Genomic DNA, 25516 nt, shown 5'->3' on the forward strand with positions numbered 1-25516 from the left:
CATCCCCTCCATTAGAAACCACATCTATTACACACACTCCTACAACAGACTCCACCTCTACAAATCCTCCAATCGCCACCTCCATCCTTGGCACATCCCCTCCATTAGAAACCACATCTATTACACACACTCCTACAACAGACTCCACCTCTACAAATCCTCCAATCACCACCTCCATCCTTGGCACATCCCCTCCATTAGAAACCACATCTATTACACATATTCCTACAACAGACTCCACCTCTACAAATCCTCCAATCACCACCTCCATCCTTGGCACATCCCCTCCATTAGAAACCACATCTATTACACACACTCCTACAACAGATTCCACCTCTACAAATCCTCCAATCGCCACCTCCATCCTTGGCACATCCCCTCCATTAGAAACCACATCTATTACACACACTCCTACAACAGATTCCACCTCTACAAATCCTCCAATCGCCACCTCCATCCTTGGCACATCCCCTCCATTAGAAACCACATCTATTATATATATTCCTACAACAGACTCCACCTCTACAAATCCTCCAATCGCCACCTCCATCCTTGGCACATCCCCTCCATTAGAAACCACATCTATTACACACACTCCTACAACAGATTCCACCTCTACAAATCCTCCAATCGCCACCTCCATCCTTGGCACATCCCCTCCATTAGAAACCACATCTATTACACACACTCCTACAACAGATTCCACCTCTACAAATCCTCCAATCGCCACCTCCATCCTTGGCACATCCCCTCCATTAGAAACCACATCTATTATATATATTCCTACAACAGACTCCACCTCTACAAATCCTCCAATCACCACCTCCATCCTTGGCACATCCCCTCCATTAGAAACCACATCTATTACACACACTCCTACAACAGACTCCACCTCTACAAATCCTCCAATCACCACCTCCATCCTTGGCACATCCCCTCCATTAGAAACCACATCTATTACACATATTCCTACAACAGATTCCACCTCTACAAATCCTCCATTCACCACCTCCATCCTTGGCACATCCCCTCCATTAGAAACCACATCTATTACACACACTCCTACAACAGATTCCACCTCTACAAATCCTCCAATCGCCACCTCCATCCTTGGCACATCCCCTCCATTAGAAACCACATCTATTACACACACTCCTACAACAGACTCCACCTCTACAAATCCTCCAATCGCCACCTCCATCCTTGGCACATCCCCTCCATTAGAAACCACATCTATTACACACACTCCTACAACAGACTCCACCTCTACAAATCCTCCAATCGCCACCTCCATCCTTGGCACATCCCCTCCATTAGAAACCACATCTATTACACATATTCCTACAACAGACTCCACCTCTACAAATCCTCCAATCGCCACCTCCATCCTTGGCACATCCCCTCCATTAGAAACCACATCTATTACACACACTCCTACAACAGACTCCACCTCTACAAATCCTCCAATCGCCACCTCCATCCTTGGCACATCCCCTCCATTAGAAACCACATCTATTACACACACTCCTACAACAGACTCCACCTCTACAAATCCTCCAATCGCCACCTCCATCCTTGGCACATCCCCTCCATTAGAAACCACATCTATTACACACACTCCTACAACAGATTCCACCTCTACAAATCCTCCAATCGCCACCTCCATCCTTGGCACATCCCCTCCATTAGAAACCACATCTATTATATATATTCCTACAACAGACTCCACCTCTACAAATCCTCCAATCACCACCTCGATCCTTGGCACATCCCCTCCATTAGAAACCACATCTATTACACATATTCCTACAACAGACTCCCCCTCTACAAATCCTCCCACCACCTCCATCCTTTGCACATGCCCTCCATTAGAAACCACATCTACTACATACACTCCTTCTAGATATACCATTCCTCCCACCACCATCTCCACCCCTCCATTAGAAACCACATCTACTACACACACTCCTACTACAAGCTCCATCCTCTCCACCTCTACAACTCCTCCCACCACTACACCGACAACCCAACCCCCATTGATGTGCGACAACGGTGGTCTGCTGCAGGATGGTGTCTGCCTCTGCCCAGATGAGTGGACTGGTGTCACCTGCTCTATTGGTATGAATCACTTCTACACATTATTCATCTAGATACTTTAATCCAAAGTGACTCACAAAATGAGGAAGAGCATTCAATTTCAGTTCAGTTCAGTTTATCTTTATTCTCCCAAAGGGAAACCACAAAGATACACAAGATGGGAAAAAATGACACAGGTTAACATAAGTTAAGAAACTGTCGTATCTACTGTATCTATGTTTCTGACAGATGGTCATCAGAATCATTTACTATATATGCAATAAGAAAAATTGCACAAACTGAGCTGATATATTGCACTGAGAATAAAAGAGTTATTGGACTTCTAAAAGGTGACTTTTCTCCAGCCTGAAGGAAGAGCTTCAAATTAACGATGAAAGGGATCATTTTTACAGTCCAAAATAGACCTTGCCTTCTGTATGACCTACTTCTCATAACATTTTGGTCAGCAAGGATAACTGTGGATAGCCAATCAACCTCCCAGCCATTATGGCTGAGATTGTTTTTGTCTGATGCCTCCATTCCAGGCAATAAATAGCAGTACATAAATTTCAGTGTAGCAATACATTTCAGTGGCTGAAAATAGTTGAAAAGCGGCTTTATCACAGGGGTCCGAAAAAAACTACGTTTTTAAGCGACTTTATCTGAGCCTCCTTGAGACTGCAAAGGATGGTCTTATTGAATACTGACAAATGTGATTGGTGGCAAATAAAAACTGACATATAATTGAAATTGTGTGATTAGACAAAATAGCATTAGACAGGCCCCTCTTTTACTAAAATATTACTTCAAAGTTGCAAATGGGCTTAAATGGGGGCTTAATGGGTACACTAACCTTACCTGAGTGAAAATAGAGATACACATGGTTAAATGTTACTCCAGAAAAAAGTAGAAGTCGTCCTTTTACACTTTCACTTGAGTGGAAGTACAAAAGTACTTGCCTTCATGTAATTAAGTATCGGAAGTAAAAGTCCTGAAATGTATTATGGCTAATGTAGTTGCATTTACTATTTTGAAATGATTCGGCACGGCCATAGGCATTCATTGTATATCTATCCATCGTTGTCCATCATTGTCTTTCATCATTTGATCAATGGTGTCATGAGGCTAGTTATGATAACATCAATGTTGTGAAAAGGGGCCAACAAGGTACAGTAAATAGTGGATATAACAATAACGTAGGTTAGGCAACACCATTATTTAAAGCCTAGCTCACTAAATTGAAAATGCACATGTAAATACACATGTTGCTGACAGGGAACCCATATAACTTTGTGTCTTAAAACCTGAACTATCCCTTTAAGTACAGTAATTGAGTAAAAATGAGTAATGCCCGTCACTGGTCTGGTCACTGCCTATTCATCAGTTCCTGCAACATCTCATCTGCATCAGGGGCTGTGACAGCTATTGAAGGTCAGAGGTAACCACCTATCTTTAGACCTCTTGTCTCTCACTGAGACTTGGTTGAAACCGGAGAACAATGCCACTCTGGCTGCACTTTCCATCAACCACACACACTTTCCCATACCTCCTGCCAATCTGGATGTGGGGATGAGAAGAGCCTGCTAATTTCCAACAGATAGAAACACTACACTGTTAGCATCACACAGATATAGTGTTGCCTCCTGTCCCGGTTTCACCTGATTGTCCCGGTTTTTAATGGTCTGTCCAGGGGAAAAATAATATTCTCCCGGGACACTGAATGTACCGGTTTTTCTATGTTGTCCAAACATTAGTTTATCATAGATCTGGCCTGCCACACTTAGGTTATCATTGGCTGTTCGCTATTTCTTTCCAGCAAAGACGTTGTGGTTAACATTACTGCACACTGCTTTACCCTCTTAGAGAATGTTTACAATGTCAATATCAAAACAGCATGTTACATACAGCACATGTAGGGATGATAGCCTAGGCTACTCATTGAAATATCTATTGCAGCTATTCTAATTTGCGTTATGTTAGCCTACTCATAACGTAATTGAGAACGCGTTTGAGTGCGCACGAAAGGGAGAGAGAGCGCCAGCTGGCTTGTCATTGTTGATAACCATCTCATTTTTATAAGAAACTTTTAAAAGAAAAATGTGAAGAGTAGTACTCCTGAGCATTGTAAATTGTGAGAGCCACTGACTGTCAAGAGTCTTAAAGTGGCAGTGCACCATTTATAAATGAATTAAACAGAATAATAATAACCGTATTTAATCAAATTACTTTGTCATTATTATCTATATCATTTTAATAATATATTCATATAGCCTATATAATAATATATATTGGACAACCCAATCTATATGATGCGTAAAATTAACCTTTTACCTGTGCCCACCAAATCAGCCAAAATAATAAAGATTAGACATATTATTGAAAGCAATTAACTCTAGCAGATGAATAGTATTACAATTATATTACTAATAAAAACAAAATTCTATAATATAATAATAACATAGTAATAATATTAGTAAATACATCTGTTTCGCTGCAGTGAGGCAATTTTTGTCATGGGCATGTGTGAAGGTCCCGCTGCTTATAAGTAAAAGGCTTGATTGGGTTGCCGAAATGTCCAGGATTTTGGTCAGACATAGGTGGCAACCCTACACAGATATGACTCCTCAGAGTAGGCCTACCATGCTATCACTGTAAAATCGCCGGTTTACTCTCCACTGGGACAATTGGGTGTTTTTCTTGATGAGCTGGTCACCCTGCTTTCCTCCATTTTGAGAAAGACTGTACCATGCTTGTCCGCAGTGACTTGAACATACACTTAGATACTCCAAGCTCTGTGGACTTCTTGTCTCTTATGTATTCCTTTGAAATACAATGGGTCCACACTCCCCCAACTCACAAAGTAAGCAGAGTGCTTGATCTCGTTCTCGCTCTAAAATGTGACAGACACCGCAACAGTTACTTCTCTGCACTGCTTCAGCCTCTTTTTGGTTCACAGTTGAGCGTGTTCTCACAGACCAGCCCTCAGACCTGCTCATTTTGAACAGTCACATCCACAACACCCACAACTTTTCTTTCTAAGGCTATAGGAAGGGCAGCCTCCAAATAAATCACAGAATTTCTCTCACAGATTAACTCCTTGATTCCAACCAGTCTGGATTCAATGGTGGCCACCTCACTGGACCAGCTCTGTCTGTGACTGAAGTCTAAAATTCTGCCAGAGCAGCTACTTCGTCCTCAGTCCTCAGGTTGCTTGACCCATTAGCTGGTTTTGACAGTCAACCACTGCATTTTACCTCTCAAACATGGGCATTTCAGGCAAAGTGATCTCTTGGTTTGAATCCTACCTCACCTGGCGTTCGTTTAATATATCATGGCTGGCTGAAACCCTCTCTCTTGCACCTACCAAGGCGGCAAATAAAACTGAGGCATCATGATTGATGACCAGACCAACTAACCTTCTCTGATCATATTTCATAGTCGTGGACAATCAGACCGTACCAAATCCAACACACTAATCAGCTCCTAGTATAGACCATGGTCACTGGCTTCAGATGGTCCAGAATGCTGCGGCCCGTCAAAAAGGGCACATGTTACGCCACTATTCATTGCACTGGCTTCCCTTAGCACCCCTTTACTTATATGCTCTCATAAAAGCTTCTGTTACCCCTCGGCCGCTGCACTCCTCCAAGGAATGTTGTCTGGCATTGCCGCCACCACTCCCACAACAATCTAAACTTTTTTCATCTGTGGCCCCCCCAATGGTAGAACAATCTGCCAAGCTCCGTTAGAGCATCCCTCTCTATCTTCAAAAACCTTTGAGGACACAACTCTTCCAAGAATACCCCCTCTCCTAACACTTCTGACAACCTCACACACCTAATATGCACTTACCACACTCTTCTCCTCATCCCTCCTCCCACTCCACTCCACTTCCCTCTCTTCTCTTCTTTTCTCTTCCCTCTTCTTGCCTTTAGCAAGTGTCCAAATCGGATATGGCTCTGTTCAGACTGTAACAGATAGTTAACACTAGATAACACTAGTAACAGATCTGACAGGTTGCTGTAGCAACGAAAACAAACGTTTGCCATCAGGAGGAAATACTTGCTAATTTGGTGTAATTAAACATAGAACAATACAACTAGGTGAGTGTTCATTGAATGCATGCATGCGTGTGCGCATTTGCGCGACAGAAACCGAAACTAATCGGTGGCAAGCTGCGCTGTTTGATTTGATTTGAATTTGATTATTTAACGACATTTAATAGAACAAGGTGGATTCTTGCAACCGTAACGTTGCTCCACAACTCGAAATAGGTGGGCGTAAAGGTAAGGTAAGGTAAGGTAACTTTTATTGTACCCAAGGGTAGATTTGGTTGCAGGTAAAAAGAGTAGGCTGCTTACACACACATAGACAACATTAATGACATTGACAAAAAACAAGAAGACATTGACATAACAGTGGCAACAGTGCTCCAGACTTAAAGACATGGTTAAATCTCTAAAATATAAATAAATATATAATTAATTCAGGGGATAAAATACAGAATAACAGATTCTCGCAACTAAGCCAGAATGAGTAATAAATATATAAGTACATTAAGAAGGCTGTGAAGTCAATAAGTTAGATAAATTGTGTAATCTAATAGCCTAAGTGTTATTTAATATTATGACAGCTGAGGGAACAAAACTGCATCTGTATCTTTTAGTTTTGCAGGCGGGCATTTTGTACCTGCGGCCTGATGGGAGAGGCTGAAATTCGCTGTGTAGTGGGTGGGAGCCATCATCTAAGATTGACCCAACTAGCCTCTGTAGCTGCCTGCTGTGTAGGGACTCCAGGCTCAGCTGTGGCTCTCCAATCAGCCTACTAGCCCACCTCACGATTTGGTTAAGGGAATTTTTATTTTTCAGGGGTAGGTTGCTGAACCAAGAGACCAGGTTAAAAGAGATGACAGATTCAGTGAAGCAGTGATAAAACATAGTGAGCAGCTTTCTGTCGATGTGGAGGGAGGCCAATTTCCTCAGACAGTATAGCCGCTGGTTCCCCTTTTTGTATGCAGCCTCACAGTTTGCCTCAAAGTTTAAATTATTGTCAATAATGGTCCCCAGGTATTTGTATTTGTTGACACACTCCACTGCTTGACCCTTTATGTTGGTGATTTCCTTAGCCATGGTGAGTTTCCTAAAGTCAATGCACATGTTTTTTGTTTTGGAAATGTTCATTTGTAGAAAGGACCTATCACACCAGTCTACAAAATCCCGGACAACTGGACCATGACCTGTTTCATTCCCTTGTAGAAGGCTTACAATGACAGAGTCATCTGCATACTTTAAAATAAATCTGCCCTCTCTGTTGCTGTGACACATGTTGGTGTAGAGGATGAACAAGAGAGGAGACAGAACACAGCCCTGAGGGGAGCCAGTGGAGGAACATATCTGATCAGACAGTACTCCATTGACTCGCACTCTTTGTGTCCTGTCAGTTAAAAAATCTAAAACCCAGCCAACAAGATTTTTACTAAGATCAAATTGCTCTAAAAGTCTTTCTGTTAAGATGTGAGGTTGAATTGTGTTAAAAGCAGATGAGAAATCTATAAATAAAAGCTGAGCATGTGTTCCCTTTCCTTCTAAATGTTTAAAAAGCATGTTCATCAGAGTGGCTGTGGCATCCTCAACCCCTCTGTGTGGCCTATAAGCAAACTGATATTGATCAATATCAGAGGCAGTCTTCTTTAAGATTTCATTTCTTACTATTTTCTCAAAAGATTTCATGACAATAGATGTCAGTGCAATAGGCCTAAAATCATTCAGTGCTTTGGGGCAGCTTATCTTGGGGACTGGAACAGCTACTGCATCCTTCCAACATTTTGGAACATGCTGATTCCGTAAGGACTCATTAAATATGTAATTAAAAATTGAACAGAGTTCTTTAGAACACAGTTTAAGCAGTCGACCACAGATATTGTCAGGTCCATAGCTTTTATTTGGATTTATGGAAGAGAATACTTTTTCCACATGCCCCTCTTCAATTATGAAGTGGTTCTGGTCAGCTAATTGATGCCTATGCTCCTGTATTTCTCTACTAAAATCATAAGTATCAAAACGAGAAAAGAAATTATTAAAACCATTTGCAAGTTCAGGATCTGCATCAAAATCTTCTAAAGTGACAGTGCTTATATTTCTTGAGTTACTGATGCCTGCGATGGCCTTCATACTTGACCAGGCAGAGCCCAAGTGGTTTGCAGCCATTTTATTTTCCAGCATTGATTTATAGTTCTGTTTAGCCCTTAAAATTTCAATTTTCATGTCTTTTGTGGCTGTATACAATTCAGAGGCAGTCCCGTGTTTGAAGGCAAGTTTCTTGGCATGAATGCAGGATTTAACAGATTTTGTGACCCATGGCTTGTTATTAGAGTACATTTTTACCCTTTTGCTTGGAATAATCATGTCTCTACAGAATGCAGCATAGGAACATGTTACATCGGCTAACTGATCCAAATCTCCCCCACATGCCTCTATAAACATATCCCAATTAGTATGTAGCATGTAAAGCATGTAAAGTCACGTCACGGACAGTCAAATCCGATCTGAGTGTTGGGAGCTGTTCAGACTGAGACGCATCTGTCCATATCCGATACGAATGCGATATGAAACTACCTCCTGGATGTGGTTTGCAACCGTTTCGCAAAAATCGGCTTTTTATTGTGACCTGTCACTGTTCAGACTTCAAAAAGTGACATCCGATTCAAATCTGAATGGGCTAAAAATAGGATTTTGGCTGGCAGTCTGAACGCAGCCTAAAGGGCCGTTCAAACCAAGAACGATAACGATAACTGTAAATAAATATCGTTCTCGTTAATATGAATGACAACGTTCACACATAAACTATAACGATAACGACATGAAGAACGATATCGTTGATGATCACTTTCAGAGCGATTTTGAGAACGATAAAAAGCTAACAGCCAATCGGAACCCATAATATTCTAGCCATCACATTCATTAGCATGAGGAGAGACTTTTCTTATCGTTGGCCAGTGTGGACGCTTTTATCGTTATGGTTATAGTTATCGTTCTTGGTGTGAATGGCCCTTAAGGCACCTTGCAAATGCTGCATTCAGAGACTGCCTTGCATGTCTCTCTGTGGATGTCATTTGACTTTATGTAGAAAGATGAGTTATGCTAGTTAGTGCAGTGAGCCAACCATTGGTCAATACATGTAGCCCTACTGATAGATACACTGCTTAAAGGGATATTCCGCCATTTTTGGAAATACGCTAATTTTCCACCTCCCCTCGAGCAAAACAGTCGATATTTACCTTGTTCCCGTTCATCCAGCCATTCTGTGAGTCTGGCGATACAACTTTTAGCTTCAGCCTAGCATAGATCATTGAATCGGATTAGACCATTAGCTTCTTGCCTGCTAGCTTCATGTTTAAAAGTGACTAAGATTTCTGGTAATTTCCCCATTTAAAAAGTGTCTCCTCTCAAGTTAGAAAGTGCAATAAGACCAACTGAAAATGAAACCTGGCGTTTTTCTAGGCTGATTTGACATGAAACTACACTCTCATCTGGCGTAATAATCAAGGCAACTTGCAAACTACTGGCACTACTACTGCTTGTTGTCTATGGGGACTATTTTCAGATGCTGCGTACGATATCACTGCGCCTATGGTACGTTTGCAAGTTGCCTTGAGTTGAAAAATGCCAGGGTGCAAATTTTCTGATCCCGTTTTGCCCTCCCTCTAGGGGGCACTTTCTCACCTTGGCCAGGATATTGACTGCGTATACATCTACTAATAATCATCACATTTTCACAATCTTGGTGTCAAATTAGGGGTTATGGAGGATGCTGAGTCCATTCATGTAAGGGAATGTAGAATGTAGAACTCCGGCGACGTGTAGAATGTAGAACTCCGGCGACGTGCATTATTTCCATCCAACCGGTCGACCTCGAAGGCCGTTATCCCGCTTATCTCCCGTTTGTAATTCATCACCTGTATTTATTCCACCGTTACCACATGTGTGAGTGTTAATTTCCTATTACAATGTAAATGTTTACATTGCTACAACTGTCTTGATTGTGGAACTACTTTCCGCCACATATCAACTCTCTACTTGCAGGACAAAACTGCCGTTGCTAGTTCTAAATTGATGGTTGCTATGGCCAAAGGCCAGTCGTTAGTTCTAAATGGCTGGTTGCTACCACCAAAAGCCGTCGTTAGTTCTATCTCTCCCGTTGTCAAGCGGGCATATCCCAGGATTCTGATGAACGTTAACTTTGAAAGATCGCTACTTTACAGTATAGCCTACATGGCATCCAACTAGCTACAATCCACCTCCGTCATATGCTACAATGTTACTTTGTTCAGCACGTCTGTATTTCAGCTTGGATGCAACGTGACAGTTCATTTAAACTTTGCAACGAGTTTGGCGAATTAATATTCAAGTTTGATACGGGCAACACATTGGAACTACTTCGAAGGTACAGTAGCAGGTTATACGAAGTTAATGGCCACCCCATCAGCAAATCAGAGAAGTGAATTCCATTGTTGAGGGAGATAAGACAGTTTCATTGTGATCATCTTATGATGACTAATCATTTTTTGCAGTAATAAAGGCAAATCCAATGGGGCAAAGTCGCCAAACAGTAAGTGAGCTCATATATTGGGAACACTTTGATGTGTGTTAACAAAACTTGGTCACATGACAACTAACCCCCTCCCAAGGGTACACAACAAATTTGGTGTGATTCGGCCACTGGGGGCGCTATAATTAGCCAACCTGTGTTTAGGGGTTACAGTATGTATCATGATGACGTTGGGTTAGCAAAAAAAAATCCAATGGCTGGTCATACTCTTCATACTCATATTGATGATCATTGCAAATTTTCCCCACTCATTATAAACAATTGGCCATTTTGGATTTTCCTGAGAGAGAAACTAAATCATCAGTAGTCACAACTTTCTTTGGCTCCCTCATTGCTGCTTGCCATGAGAACTATTTCAACACAAGATATATGTGCTTTAATTCTGTCTAATGACACAAAGCTGAGAATCACAATGCTAAGATACAGACAGAAAATACAAGAAGAATGATGGCAAAAATTATGCCATTTGTAATGGATGCCAGCTAAAAATCGGTATATAAAAATCGATGAAAATCAGTGTGACAAGCAGTATGGCACATAAATACCCCAGAAATGTTTCACTATCAAACAGTAAACTTAAGAGTGTGCGTTATATGAAAGTCTCGATTTCAATTTGAAATTGGGAGAAAGAAAATCATCACTATGTTCAGTTCTGTTTTCTGGTTGTTGTCAGCATGATTTCCAGAAGTCATGCACAATATACAGTTTGACTCTTGCAATATGTGCAGGTTATTGTTATATTGCTAACCTATGTTATATTTTTCCTTATTATAGGAAACGTCTGTAAGAAGACTGTGTTGGATGACTTTGAGTTCCAGCAAACTGTAATTGGTTGGTCTGCCTACTCCTCGGAGACATGCCCATCGGGTACAACCAATGGTAAAAGACTGCTTGACCTCTTGATTGTTAACTTCTTCCTTGTCATGCCAACGGATAACTCTGAAAACATTTCCCCCCCATATAGCTGGTATTTCCATAGCCTCAACTAGATGCTTGGACAAGGGTGGACTGCCAGTATTTGACCGCATTCAGAAAATTGGATGCCAAATAACCCTTGAAGGTATCCAAGTCAATGTGAGTAGCTGAGACAATGGTAGCTTTGAGATCGCATACCATTTTATTTCATGTATTTCTCCAAAGAAGTGTAGTTTATAACCTTATATTTCCCCAGTTGACTGGTTCAATGGATGCAGTGGAAACAGAGCGGCTAGCAAGCAGTACACAGATCCTGACGTCCAGGCCGGAGAAGCTGACGTCCTCAAACATTATGTCTGCAGCACAAATTGTAAACACCATCCTATCAGACAGCGTCAATATAACAGAGGTAGGCCTACTTCATGCAACAGGGTGGTCTGCATGATCATGCATCCGTGTTTGAAACTTTTTCAGAGTTTTGGCTGAGTAGCTAAATAAACTAAAATAAACTGCATTGCTTGCAGTTAGATTGTTTAGGTGGAAACCTCTATCTAGTTAGATTCGATTCAACTTTATTGTCATTGTGCACAGTACAAGTACAAAGATAAATGCTTGTTTGCATCTAACCTGAAGTGCAAAAAAAGCAGAAAGTGCAATGTGATATACAAGTACAGTGGGGAGAATAATTATTTGAACACATGCTCAAGTTGCCTAAAAAGAGGAATATAAAATCATCTTTGTGTTATACAAGTATGTCCAGGTGATGCTTATGTAACGCTGGTTAGTGTCACGTTTCTGAATGATGGACCCACGCACAAGACTCACTCTGACAAAAAAAGACGTTTTATGGCTTCAACACTTTCAAAAGTAGACACGACAACACGAGCAAACAAAGAGACGATCCGACAAAGAACTGAGAAATAAGGGGGTAGAAATGCACAGATTAGAGAGCTTTTTTCCACCAAGGGCGCTCAGCGCTGTGAACGCTGGGCTACATACTGTAGACTTTATATTGAAAATTGTCGCCGTCGGCGCAAAAAACGCAATTGGTGGACACAGGGCCTTTTAGTCGTGGTTCCCGAACTGTCACTCAAGGACACTATGTTCAGACCAATTCATTCGTTCAATTTTTTGGGGGATTATGAAACCTATATTTTTGGAATCCTTACAACCTGAAGAATCAGGAAATCTTTGTTTGACAATTCAAAAGTCATTAAAGCAGTCATTTTGGGTCTTGAAAATGGTGTACTATTGCATTGAAAACGCCATATAATGCTATACTGGTAGATAGGGTAACATTTAAAACCTTTATGTATCACCACAAAACTTTCCCAGTTATTCACTTAAGACAAGATTTTTTTTGCATTAAGGTTTGAGCCCTTTATTATTAAAATACTTAAAGGGATATTCCGCCATTTTTGGAAATACGCTCATTTTCCACCTCCCCTCGAGCAAAACAATCGATATTTACCTTGTTCCCGTTCATCCAGCCATTCTGTGAGTCTGGCGATACAACTTTTAGCTTCAGCCTAGCATAGATCATTGAATCGGATTAGACCATTAGCTTCTCGCCTGCTAGCTTCATGTTTAAAAGTGACTAAGATTTCTGGTAATTTTCTCATTTAAAACGTGTCTCCTCTCAAGTTAGAAAGTGCAATAAGACCAACTGAAAATGAAACCTGGCGTTTTTCTAGGCTGATTTGACATGGAACTACACTCTCATCTGGCGTAATAATCAAGGCAACTTGCACACTACTGGCACTACTACTGCTTGTTGTCTATGGGGACTATTTTCAGATGCTGCGTACGATATCACTACGCCTATGGTACGTTTGCAAGTTGCCTCGATTCTTACGCCAGATGAGAGTGTAGTTCCATGTCAAATCAGCCTAGAAAAACGCCAGGTTTCATTTTCAGTTGGTCTTATTGCACTTTCTAACTTGAGAGGAGACACGTTTTAAATGGGAAAATTACCAGAAATCTTAGTCACTTTTAAACATGAAGCTAGCAGGCGAGAAGCTAATGGTCTAATCCGATTCAATGATCTATGCTAGGCTGAAGCTAAAAGTTGTATCGCCAGACTCACAGAATGGCTGGATGAACGAGAACAAGGTAAATATCGATTGTTTTGCTCGAGGGGAGGTGGAAAATGAGCGTATTTCCAAAAATGGCGGAATATCCCTTTAATAGTTCCTGATAAAAAAAAGTAACTTTAAAAACAATGGCAGAAAACACCTTCATTTATGTATTCCTCAATCAAGAACCTTTTCCATGACATGTCAATGCTGCTGACTGTGGAATTGACTGTTTACTTGATACAAGATTTAAAAAAACCCTCATGGATCCGAATAAGCAGGGCGTGGAAACAGCTCTTGCCACTGCTGTGGTAGAAAACACAAAACACTTTCAAGGCATGTATGCACACCCTTTCCTGAAGAAGGGAAACATTTGTCTGTTATATAAAAGATTTTAGATTTATGTACTTTATATTATAATTGTTTTAGTAACACTTCAGAACATTGTATGTAGTCTCCAAAACAGCAATAAATATTTGAATTTACGTCATTATTACACTGTGTCACACCAAAAGACAATTCCTTCAAAATTTAACACATATCATATCACATACATACCTAAACATAACCACGCGACAATACATTAAACAATAGGGACAATTCAGCAAAATATGCAACAGGACAGACAAAAAAAAGACAACACTTATAATACTAATAATCCTACGTTACCACAGGGTTCTCCATTCATTTATATGAATTTATCTTTTTATATATGGTTTTCATAATCCCCCCAAAAATTGAAATTGAAATTACATAAGGAAACTGACTTATTAGGAGTCTTCTTACAAAAAGCGCCTTACGTCTGACGTATAGGCACGGTCCACCATGAAGGTGCTGAATTAGTTGATATCGATTGCTCAGAAATCTATTTTTTTTAATTCACGCGGAGGCATGACAGTATTATGAACGGTTTCTTTGCAAAGAAAAAAACATTGCTCATATCGCCTCCATAACATTCACATTCTTCAACATGGATGAACTCCAGACCACTCTTACCAACGAACGATGTAGGAAAGACATTGGCAGCAAAGTAGCTTTCGGGAAATGCGTGAACATGTTAAGGTAGAGCTTAAAGGGATATTCCGCCATTTTTGGAAATACGCTCATTATCCACCTCCCCTCGAGCAAAACAATCGATATTTACCTTGCTCCCGTTCATCCAGCCATTCTGTGAGTCTGGCGATACAACTTTTAGCTTCAGCCTAGCATAGATCATTGAATCGGATTAGACCATTAGCTTCTCGCCTGCTAGCTTCATGTTTAAAAGTGACTAAGATTTCTGGTAATTTTCCCATTTAAAACGTGTCTCCTCTCAAGTTAGAAAGTGCAAAAAGACCAACTGAAAATGAAACCTGGCGTTTTTCTAAGCAGATTTGACATGGAACTACACTCTCATCTGGCGTAATAATCGAGGCAACTTGCAAACGTACCATAGGCGCAGTGATATCGTACGCAGCATCTGAAAATAGTCCCCATAGACAACAAGCAGTAGTAGTGCCAGTAGCTGCAAGTTGCCTTGATTATTACGCCAGATGAGAGTGTAGTTCCATGTCAAATCAGCCTAGAAAAACGGCAGGTTTCATTTTCAGTTGGTCTTATTGCACTTTCTAACTTGAGAGGAGACACGTTTTAGATGGGAAAATTACCAGAAATCTTAGTCACTTTTAAACATGAAGCTAGCAGGCGAGAAGCTAATGGTCTAATCCGATTCAATGATCTATGCTAGGCTGAAGCTAAAAGTTGTATTGCCAGACTCACAGAATGGCTGGATGAACGGGAACAAGGTAAATATCGATTGTTTTGCTCGAGGGAAGGTAGAAAATGAGCGCATTTCCACAAATGGCGGAATATCCCTTTAAGAAAGAGGTTACGAGCTACCTAGCGTTGAGAAGGCTTTGGGAAACCAGCCCCTGATCAGCCCCTGACATCTCTTGGTCAGTTGTCAATGGGTTAATTGATTACACACTCCAGCATCCAGAAGTACATCCCATCCTCCCGAAATTCAACCATTCAGCGCAGGGTTTTTTGGAACTTTTGATCGTGTGGCAGCGACATCAAAGAGTGTTGCAACTCTCTCTTTCTATAGACCTCTGAAGTTCGCCTACAGAAAGGATCCAAAGCTGCCATCTTTGCCCATGTAAGGAGATCCAGGTGTTAATTGAAGCTAACTACCTATAGCAAGTTGCTCTGGGGTAGCAAAGATCAAAGTGTGCCGTACTAACATACCAAAGACCACAGTATCAACTAGAAGGCAGATGTCTCTCAACGTCTGTATTTCCGATTTAACAGGTGCGATAATTCAAAATCCTCATGTCATTTTCCCATAGAAAAAAATCTCAAGATACCAGATCTCCTCTGCCTGGATGTGGATACTGTGATCTTCGGTAGGTGAAGATGGCACACTTTGATCTTTGCTAACCCAAAGCTAACTTACAATGCAACTTGCCATAGGCAGTTAGCTTCAATTAGCACTTGGAACTCCTTATACGGGCAGAGATGGCAGCTTTGGATCCTATTTGTAGGCGAACTTCAGAGGTCTATGGCTCTGGACGAGACCAACAAGACAATAGGCGCATTCGACTTCATGAAGATCTGTGCAGATCTGACTTGATGTGATGCATGCTGGGTTGAACATGATGCATACTGGGACAGACAAAATGCAAACTGGTTAGAAATTCTGTCCGACTTGTTGCAGATGGGGTGGGATATACCACCGTAACATCATGTCACACGTCCTTAAATTGTTGCGGCAGTCTGCGTCTGGATTCAGATTCCGCAGTAGAAGTTTTTCCCGACTAACTGCGCTGATGACGTCAGTTCAAAGATGTGATAGGGCCGTTTGGAAGGAATCTCCCCATGACGATTGTGTCTCATTCTGTCTGCTTTCGTTCGAATGTGCTAAAATTAACAGAAATCTAAGTATTACCTTCTTATTTGTGATTTCGGGAATAGTGGTAGGCTAGCCTACTGAAAACATTTGGATAATCTGCTATTTTATGCTGTTGGTTTAATAGATAGACACACACAGTACAGACCAAAAGTTTGGACACACTTTCTCATTCAAAGAGTTTTCTTTATTTTCATACTATATGACTATGAAAATTGTAGATTCATACCGAAGGCATTAGAATTATGAATAAACACATGTGGAATTATATACTTAACAAAAAAGTGTGAAACAGCTGAAAATATGTCTTATATTTCAGGTTCTTCAAAGTAGCCACCTTTTGCTTTTAATACTGCTTCGCACACTCTTGGCATTCTCTTGATGAGCTTCAAGAGTCACCTGAAATGGTCTTCCAACAGTCTTGAAGGAGTTCCAGAGATGCCTAGCACTTGTTGGCCCTTTTGCCTTCACTCTGCGGTCCACACGGTGGTTGGAACCAAAGATCTCAGATTTGGACTCATCAGACCAAAGCACAGATTTCCACTGGTCTAATGTCCATTCCTTGCGTTCTTTAGCCCAAACAAGTCTCTTCTGCTTGTTGCCTGTCCTTAGCAGTGGTTTCCTAGCAGCTATTCTACCATGAAGGCCTGATTCAGGCAGTCTCGTCTTAACAGTTGTTCTAGAGATGTGTCTGCTGCTAGAAATGTGTGGCGTTGGCCTGGTCTCTAATCTGAGCTGCTGTTAACTTGCGATTTCTGAGGCTGTTGACTCGGATGAACTTATCGTTTTTCTTTACTTAGCTGCTTTTTTCTTGCCATAATACAAATTCTAACAGTTTATTCTGTAGGACTATCAGCTGTGTATCACCCCTGACTTCTGCACAACACAACTGATTCCCAACCCCATTTATAAGGCAAGAAATCCCACTTATTAAACCTGACAGGGCACACATGTGAGTGAAAACCATTTCAGGTGACTACCTCTTGAAGCTCATCTAGAGAATGCAGAGTGTGTGCAAAGCAGTAATCAGAGCAAAGGTGGCTACTTTGAAGAAACTAGAATATAAGGCATATTTTCAGTTGTTTTACACTTTTTTGTTAAGTACATATTTCCACATGTGTTAATTCATAGTTTGGATGCCTTCATTGTACTGTAGGTCTACAATGTCAATAGTCATGAAAAGAAAGGAAACTCATTGAATGAGAAGGTGTGTCCAAAGTTTTGGTCTGTACTGTATATGGAAAACACTTGATATTGAGTTAATGTGCTACAATGCAGGCCTGTTAACTGAATGACAACAGTGGTTTATTTAAACTACATCATATCAATTTATTTCGTCAGTCATCATGCTCATCATGCCCACATTTTACATATGGAGCAACATATTTTTGAGAAAAACAAAAAACAAAATGCCCTCAGGCTCTGGCGTAAACAGAACTCAGCTCAAACTCTAGCAAGCAATCTCATGGTATACTGAAATGTCAGCAGAACTGCTGGAGAATGCCTTGGCAACTTTTTAAAATATATACCTGAGCTCCATTGTTTGTTTCTATTCACAAGTTTCAAGTGAGCACAACCATAACAGAAAACATGCTTTACATCTCTGCATGTCTATACAGGGGACAGCTGTGGCTGCTGTGACAACAATTAGTCAGTTACTAACTGCTAATCCTCAACAATTTCCTGAAGAAAGCAAAGACACAGTACAGTAAGATATTCACTATGTAAATCACTAATGATTTTCAGTGTAATCAAATGCAGAAATAAAAAAAATCTACAATAGACCTTAAGTAGGCTACACCTGTGTGTATGTGTGTGTACAATATAAAGTAAATATTACAGGTGATGTAACACATGTTTTATTTATCCATTTGTTCTAGAGTGTTGGATGTATTGTCCTCTGGAAAGAGGATTTGAAAATGTATGCTGAAAATAACATTACAGTTTGTGTGTGTGTGTCTGTCTGTCTGTCTGTCTGTCTGTGCGTGTGCGTGTGCGTGTGTGTGCTTCACCTTCCCCAGACTAACACAAAACCTAGAAAAATTTTCTGCAAATCCAAATAATAATTTCTTATTGGTGGTTCAGCCCAGACTGGTAGTTCAGGCTACTCAGGTGCAAAGTGCCCAGACAGCAGGCATCCAGTTCAGTGCACTCTCTGGTGAGTGATACTCTATCTGTTACAAGCCAGTCAGAGCTCTCATTTATCATGATCTCTGGTGAGAGATATGGTTATGATTATGGTTCTAGTATTTGCCATTTAATACAATATGAATACATGACATAAAAGCGTACATCAAAGTGTAACTCCAGAGGAAAAACAACCTAGGGTCTAATTACGGTAGTTAACAACTTCTGACTTTTGATTGAGAGCAAAATGACGTTCTTTGGTGGTGCTTTGATCAAGGCCGTTTATTTACATTGGCCGGGTTTCCCAAAATCGTTAAGAAGCTCTTAAGTCCTAAGAACTTCTTAGGAGCGTTCTTAGAACATTCTTACAACGCTCCTAAGAAGTTCTTAGCACTTAAGAGCTTCTTAACAATTTTGGGAAACCCGGCCATTATCATTGAATGGGCTTTACAGTGTTGGTAACGGGGCAGGTTGCTAGTGACCTACACAGATGATTTTTCCCCTTTGTTTTGCATTTATTGTATGTACTTATTTACTTTACTCCACACTATAGGCTATGACATTTAATTTATTTAATCAATGCAACTCCATAATGTTACTAACTAGTGCAGTGGCCATAGAAACAATGTTTTCCAAGAAACTTGTTGCCCAATTACGTTGATGCAGGTCGATCAGGTTAGATTGGCGATGATGTAGAATCAGGCCCGTGCAGCTAGTAGAGCTTTTTTACTCACTTTGCAAAGTAAAAAAGTGAAGGGGAAAGGCGTTTGTATGGAGCCCGGGAAGGGTCAGGTGTGTGAATATTTTTGAGTGCAGTTTTGCGTTCCCTCGCAATACTTTTTGCATTCCCTCGCAATACTTTTGCGTTCCCTCGCGATACTTTTTGCGTTACCTCGCAATACTTTTAGGTTCCCTCGCAATAACTTTTAGGTTCCCTCGCAATAAGCCGCAGGTTCCGTTTGCGGAGTGGGAGGGGTAGAGAGGGAGCGAGGGTGTGTGTGTGTGAGATTGGAGTGGGAGAGAGAGGCATGTTACAGGGACCTGAGCGATGTGAATGTAGGCTATCTTTATAAAGATCACAAAATAAATCCTCTGATCCAAACCACTGTGCAAGTTATTAACCTGCTGCTGTTGTGAAGGAGAGGGAGTTAACCCAGTCAATTCAAGAACCTTGGCCCTGGAGCAGCCAAATAGTCTCCCCTGAAATCTCAAACACTGTACAGTGGCTAGCCTAGGCTACGTCAGGTTAATGCGCTGTCAACTCTCACGCTGCGCCGAAACAAGCCATTTTTCTTTAGCAGACGCTTCATGCTTATAACCACATTGTGTCTTACAGACAAATCCGCCAGTAGCCTATATTGCTGTATGTGAGCCCCAGGTTAAAGTAAAACTTAATAATGTCCAGATTATCCATGAGATGAACTGCAGTCCATGTAAACCTGTATGGTGGGCTAATGTATGGAGACCATGCAGGTTGACAGGAACACATACAAGTTATTCTGAGGGAACGCAAAAAGTATTGCGAGGGAACGCAAAAGTATTGCGAGGGAACCCAAAAGTATTGCGAGGGAAGGCAAAAAGTATTGCGAGGGAACGCAAAAGTGCACTCAAAAATATTCACACACCTGACCCTTCCCGGGCTCCGTACGTTTGAGTTGCAGCTAATGGCAATATTAGACACATTACATACCCGTGCATTTTTGCTGTTTTTGGGAAATGATAAATATAACCGCATGACCATGGCCATGCCAGTGCTATGAACTGGGAAGTGATGTTTGAATGAATGTTATGCCCATAACTGATGTCCAGATAGAGTCGAGATGGGCTGTTTTAAATGCAAATTTTAACAGAATGCTACCGACGTGTGTGTGTCGGCATATTGTTGCAAGATCAGCAACCTGATCAGACAACAGAACTTCTAGGAAGGTAGGCAACCGCAGTTGTTGATGTAGAGTAGCCTATGCAACATTACGTTACTTTAACAGCCTGCTTACCAACATGGGTGCATGTGTGTCGGACGTCGCACGTTTATCCAAGATGAGCACATTTATCCAAGATGAGACATCGTAATTTCTATGAATGGCAACACGTGAGTTTGTCAGCGAAATGGCCTTTTTTTCTATGCTGGAGTAAGTGAGAGTGTGAAGGGGAGTGGGTAGAGTTAGAGTGGCTAGAGCGGTATAATTGTATTTTGCTTAATTTAACAATATTTTGCCATTTTTGTCCAAAAATGACCAAACTTTAAACTTTTAACCATTAGCAAGACGTGTCAATTTAAGGTCAGTCTGAGGAGTGGTTCGAGAGTTAGGCTATGCGTGGAATACACTGACAGAGTAACACATAGACAGACGTTCCTTGCATTAATACAGTGGATAGATTTTGTTTCATAAATCATGAATTCAAAACATTTCCCATGGCTATGGTTAAGGTTTAGTTTGGCTTTGGGAACATTCAGAAAATGGTGTAATCTCTTCAATGATATGAAACCTTTTTTTCTAACAATAGGCACATCAAATAACTTCACAACTAACCGAATACAACTCAAGACCAACATATCAGACATTTCAGATATAGAAATTCCTTCTGATGTCCAGATTTTCATCAGACTTCCAGGTCTGTGCTCATGATTTTCATGTTTACAATGTACTTTATCATAAGTGCTTTACTGACGTGAGAGAATGGCTCTTGTACAGAGATCGAGTGGTGTCATTATAAGATATTTTTGTGCATCGAGAGAATCTACACTCACTTTAGTAAATTATGCGCTCATTTTACTATTGTTGACTCATTTTACTAGATTGTGTGCTCGTTTTACTACAAAGCACTCTCATTTTGCTAAATTGTGCGCTCGTTTTAAAAAATACAATAAAATGAGAACACAACTGACTAAAATGAACACACTGTTTAGTAAAGCATGTGCATGGTTTCCATCCCATTGAATTGTGTGTGTGTGTGTGTGTGTGTGTGTGTGTGTGTGTGTGTGTGTGTGTGTGTGTGTGTGTGTGTGTGTGTGTGTGTGTGTGTGTGTGTGTGTGTGTGTGTGTCTGTGTGTGTGTGTGTGTCTGTGTGTGTGAATTGACTGAAAAGTCAAGGAAACCTCAAGAAAAATACCTACTTGTACTACTTTTTCGCTTGTGTACATACTGGGCTTGTGAACCAGATAGTCATATATGGCTGGCCAATGAATCTCTGGCCACTAGCTAAGGTTGTCTACCGATTCAGCTGTCAGCTCTTGATCAGTAAACAATCGACATTATAGACTAATTTTTATTAAGGTACAGTTTGTGGTGCTGCAATTGAGGTGTGACAATGTCACAGCTCAACTCTCATCTTTCTCATTGTCTTTGCCAGATCAGTTACAGAAGAATTTAAACATCAGTGCTGGTTTTGTGCTCTATGAGAATGACCTCCTCTTCAGGTCAAGAGCCTTTAAGCGGACACTTAACACCAGGAGGATGGTGATCTCTGGAACTCTAGGAGATGTCAAAGCCCAACATGTGACCTTGCGGTTCCTACCCATGGTATGGAAATGCTACTTCTTTGTGTTTTCTCCATAGAGAAGGATGAAACCAAAAGGCTTATGAAATAAAATAATTATAAAGAATAATTTCAATGATAATTTGTGGCAAGGCACATTTATTTATATAGCACTTTTATACCAGGGCAGTTCAAAGTGCTTTAAATAAAAAAGAGATGACATATTATATACAATTAGATAAAGCAAGAGAAAAAAGGTAGGTCTTTAACGTGGTCTTAAAACAGTCTATTGAAGGTGCGGTCTTAATATGTTCAGGAAGCTGGTTCCAGAGCTTGACTGCATAAGATCCGAAGGCGGCTTCACCACATTTGGTTCTAACAGTTGGTGGAACCAGGAGCAGTCTCTGTTGGGACCGGAGAGACCTAGCCGGTGTGTAGTGGTGAAGCAAGTCTTTTAAGTAGATGAGGCCACTGTCATTTAAAGTTTTAAAAACAAGTAAAAGTGTTTTAAAATCGATTCTCTGACTAACAGGGAGCCAGTGTAGGCGTTTTAGTAGTGGTGTGATGTGATCTGTCCTTTTAGCTCTCATAAGGATCCTTGCTGCTGCATTTCGGATTAACTGAAGTTGCTTGATGGTTTTCTTGGGAAGGCTGGTGAAGAGGCTATTACAGTAGTCCAGTCTGCTTGATATGAAGGCATGAATAAGTTTCTCAAGGTCCGTTTGAGTCATGAGGTCCCTGAGCTTGGAGATGTTTTTTAAGTGAAAGAAAGCTGATTTATTGACCATGAATGTGACTGCTGAAGGAGAGGTCACTGTCAATTTGAACGCCTAGCTTTTTTACAGCTGTTTTGACTTGGAGTCCTTTAGTGTTGAGAAATGAGGAGATGTTATGCCTCATGTCTTTGTTCCCAAAGACAATCACTTCAGTTTTGTCCTTATTCAGCTGGTGGAAGTTCTGACACATCCAGTTTTTCAGGTCATTAACACAGTGAAGGAGTTTCTCAAGCAGGTTGGTGTCGTTAGGTGAGAGAGCAAGATAGATCTGGGTGTCATCTATGGTATGAGATCTTGTGTTTTTTGTATGAGCTTTCCAAGGGGGAGCATATAGAGGTTGAATAGTAGAGGGCCCAGGATGGATCCCTGGGGGACGCCACAGCACAGAGGAGTGGTAGAAGAGGCCCAGTTGCCTATAGAGACCAAAAAGTTTCTGTCCTTAACACTAGAAGCGCTGTGCCGTTCTGACCCACTTATACCTAGAAGCGCTGCGCCCGATCATCTGACCGCTTTGACATCCTACTAGAAGCGCCGTGCTGGTGTGAACTACTTAAAGCGCGGCTGAGGCGGTCAAAAGGCCGCTGAGTCCTTAGACTGGGACGTTGTTACTTACACATAATGATAGCTAGATGGCGCTGCGTGCACGAATCAAATCGTTTGGTCATAAATTCAGTTTGCACTAAGCCATGTGTCATTCGTGTCAGACCGTGTTGATAGTCTGTGGTTGTTTCATTATGACATACAGCACGTTTGAGTTATCTGTTCATTTATTTGTGTTGATTTGTGTTGTTTGAGGTAAAAACTCTGGAAGAGTTAAGCAAACTTGACTATCAACTTTTTCATAGTAGCCTAGGCCTATTTCATTTTTTATATTTCGTTTTTACATTTTGTATGCTACTTAGAAATGCTATTTGTAGGGTATTTTAAAACGGGGGCATGCGTTCTGTGATTAGGAGCCTGACCTGACGGAACCGAGGATGATAATTTCGACCCAATACCGGTGTTGTTGGATCTCGAGATCCGTAACACCGGCCCGCAGTTCGGGTTTGGGCAGATAATCTAAGCTCTAAAATGAATGGGTGGCTAGTTCTAATTCACTCCCCAAATTCACTTCTATTCATTTAATAGGTAACCTATGCGCAGCCGAAAATGATCGGACCTGGATTAACAAAGACGAAATAGTCTGGTTTCAATTACATAGTAGCCAGGATTTTATGCCACATTTTACAGGCTACCGCGGCTACTTTCTAAAACAATTTTCATTCTTTCAGGGAAAAGCATCTAGGGTCTAGGCTACCTCGGAGGGAGGGAGATAGAGAGAGCAATAGGCTATGCTGAGCAAGCATAGGTGCAAGAAGAAATTAAAAATGATTAGTGAAAGATGTTCTCCGTTTTGCAAATGTTGTAGGCTATGTTTGCAATGTCTGCTGAAAAGAGCTATATTTTTCTACATTTTAAGCTAACGTCTATGTGAATTCGTGTTTCAGCATTCACTAACAAATGTTCACATTCTAATGCAACAGAACTGTGGGCTACTGGTTAGGGCGTCAGCCTTTGGAGCAGAAGGTTGCCCGTTCTATCTCCGACCTGTTCGTGACTGAAGTTCTATTGAGCAAGGCATCAAAAAAGTATATTCTATTCTATTCTTTTCTATTCACACAACTACTCGCACGCTATGCGATGAAACATGATTGCGCATTCTTCCACGAGTTGCCTAAACAGCCAGCCTGCTCTGACTAATAGGCCTAGCTTACTAAAAGATGCAGGGGGCAGAGAGAGGGGGTGCGTTGGGCTGCGCGTCGGGGTTCTGTTCATCCTGTCGGGAATTATTTTCCGATAATGACCGGCGTTCTATACATTATCCCTTACATAGTACAATAATAGTACAATATAGCATAGTGGCTAAAGAGATGTAGCATGTAGTAGCCTGAAAAGTTGTTGGTTCAATACTTGGCTTCCACCATTGTGCCATGAGTTGCTCTATGGACAGTGGCCCGTGCAGTATTACTGACATATGAGAGTCACTTCGATTAAAAAGCGTCTGCTAAATGAATGAATGTAGATTCCCACTTCAAACATTGGAACATTACCTAGAGGGCTGTCTCACATGGTGCTGTATTAGAGTCAGTGGAGTGCCATAGACAATTTCAATTTCAATTTAATTTCACTTATAGACCGGCAAAACATTACACATGTCTCATGGCGCTTTACAGCGTGTTAAACATTCAAAGAGAGCCCATGAGTAACAGGGGCAAGGAAATACTCCCTAGAATTGGAGATACATAGAGGAAGAAACCTCAGACAGATCCACGACTCAAGGGCCCAACCCGCCTAGGGTCAGTTACAGTAGAGTAAAGTCATTTGTAGTATCAGAAGGTTCAAATAGTCCAGTGTATGGGAATAAATTGTCCATTAGTTGTCAGAGGGATGGGACTTCAGGTGTGATGAGGGCCAGGCACAAAGATGGCTGATGACTGGTAATGGTTTACCTCATAGGTGAGGTATGGGGAAAGGGAAGAGAAATAAAGTGGGTTAGTATTACTAGTTATGATGGTTGGTATTAATAAGCATATCAA

General features: G+C 41.1%; 2 protein-coding genes across 2 annotated transcripts in view; both read left to right on the plus strand.

Annotated features, from left to right (window-relative positions):
- Positions 1-1952: 1952 nt before the first annotated feature.
- On the plus strand, positions 1953-11914 carry LOC134071178 (adhesion G-protein coupled receptor G7-like). The gene is made up of 4 exons (XM_062527799.1): positions 1953-2118; positions 11458-11562; positions 11648-11757; positions 11832-11914. Exons 1-4 carry the CDS (start codon positions 2040-2042, stop codon positions 11856-11858), a joined length of 321 nt encoding a protein of 106 aa, XP_062383783.1. The 5' UTR covers positions 1953-2039; the 3' UTR covers positions 11859-11914.
- Positions 11915-14643: 2729 nt separating this feature from the next.
- Positions 14644-25516, plus strand: part of LOC134071022 (adhesion G-protein coupled receptor G7-like) — a 29762-nt gene continuing 18889 nt past the window's right edge. The window contains exons 1-3 of the mRNA XM_062527587.1: positions 14644-14680; positions 21193-21300; positions 22039-22208. Coding sequence (XP_062383571.1) covers positions 14644-14680; positions 21193-21300; positions 22039-22208 — 315 coding nt within the window. The remainder of the gene's footprint in view (positions 14681-21192; positions 21301-22038; positions 22209-25516) is intronic.

This window comes from Sardina pilchardus, chromosome 23, assembly GCF_963854185.1.
Source record: "Sardina pilchardus chromosome 23, fSarPil1.1, whole genome shotgun sequence".
NCBI classification, from domain to species: Eukaryota; Metazoa; Chordata; class Actinopteri; order Clupeiformes; family Clupeidae; genus Sardina; species Sardina pilchardus.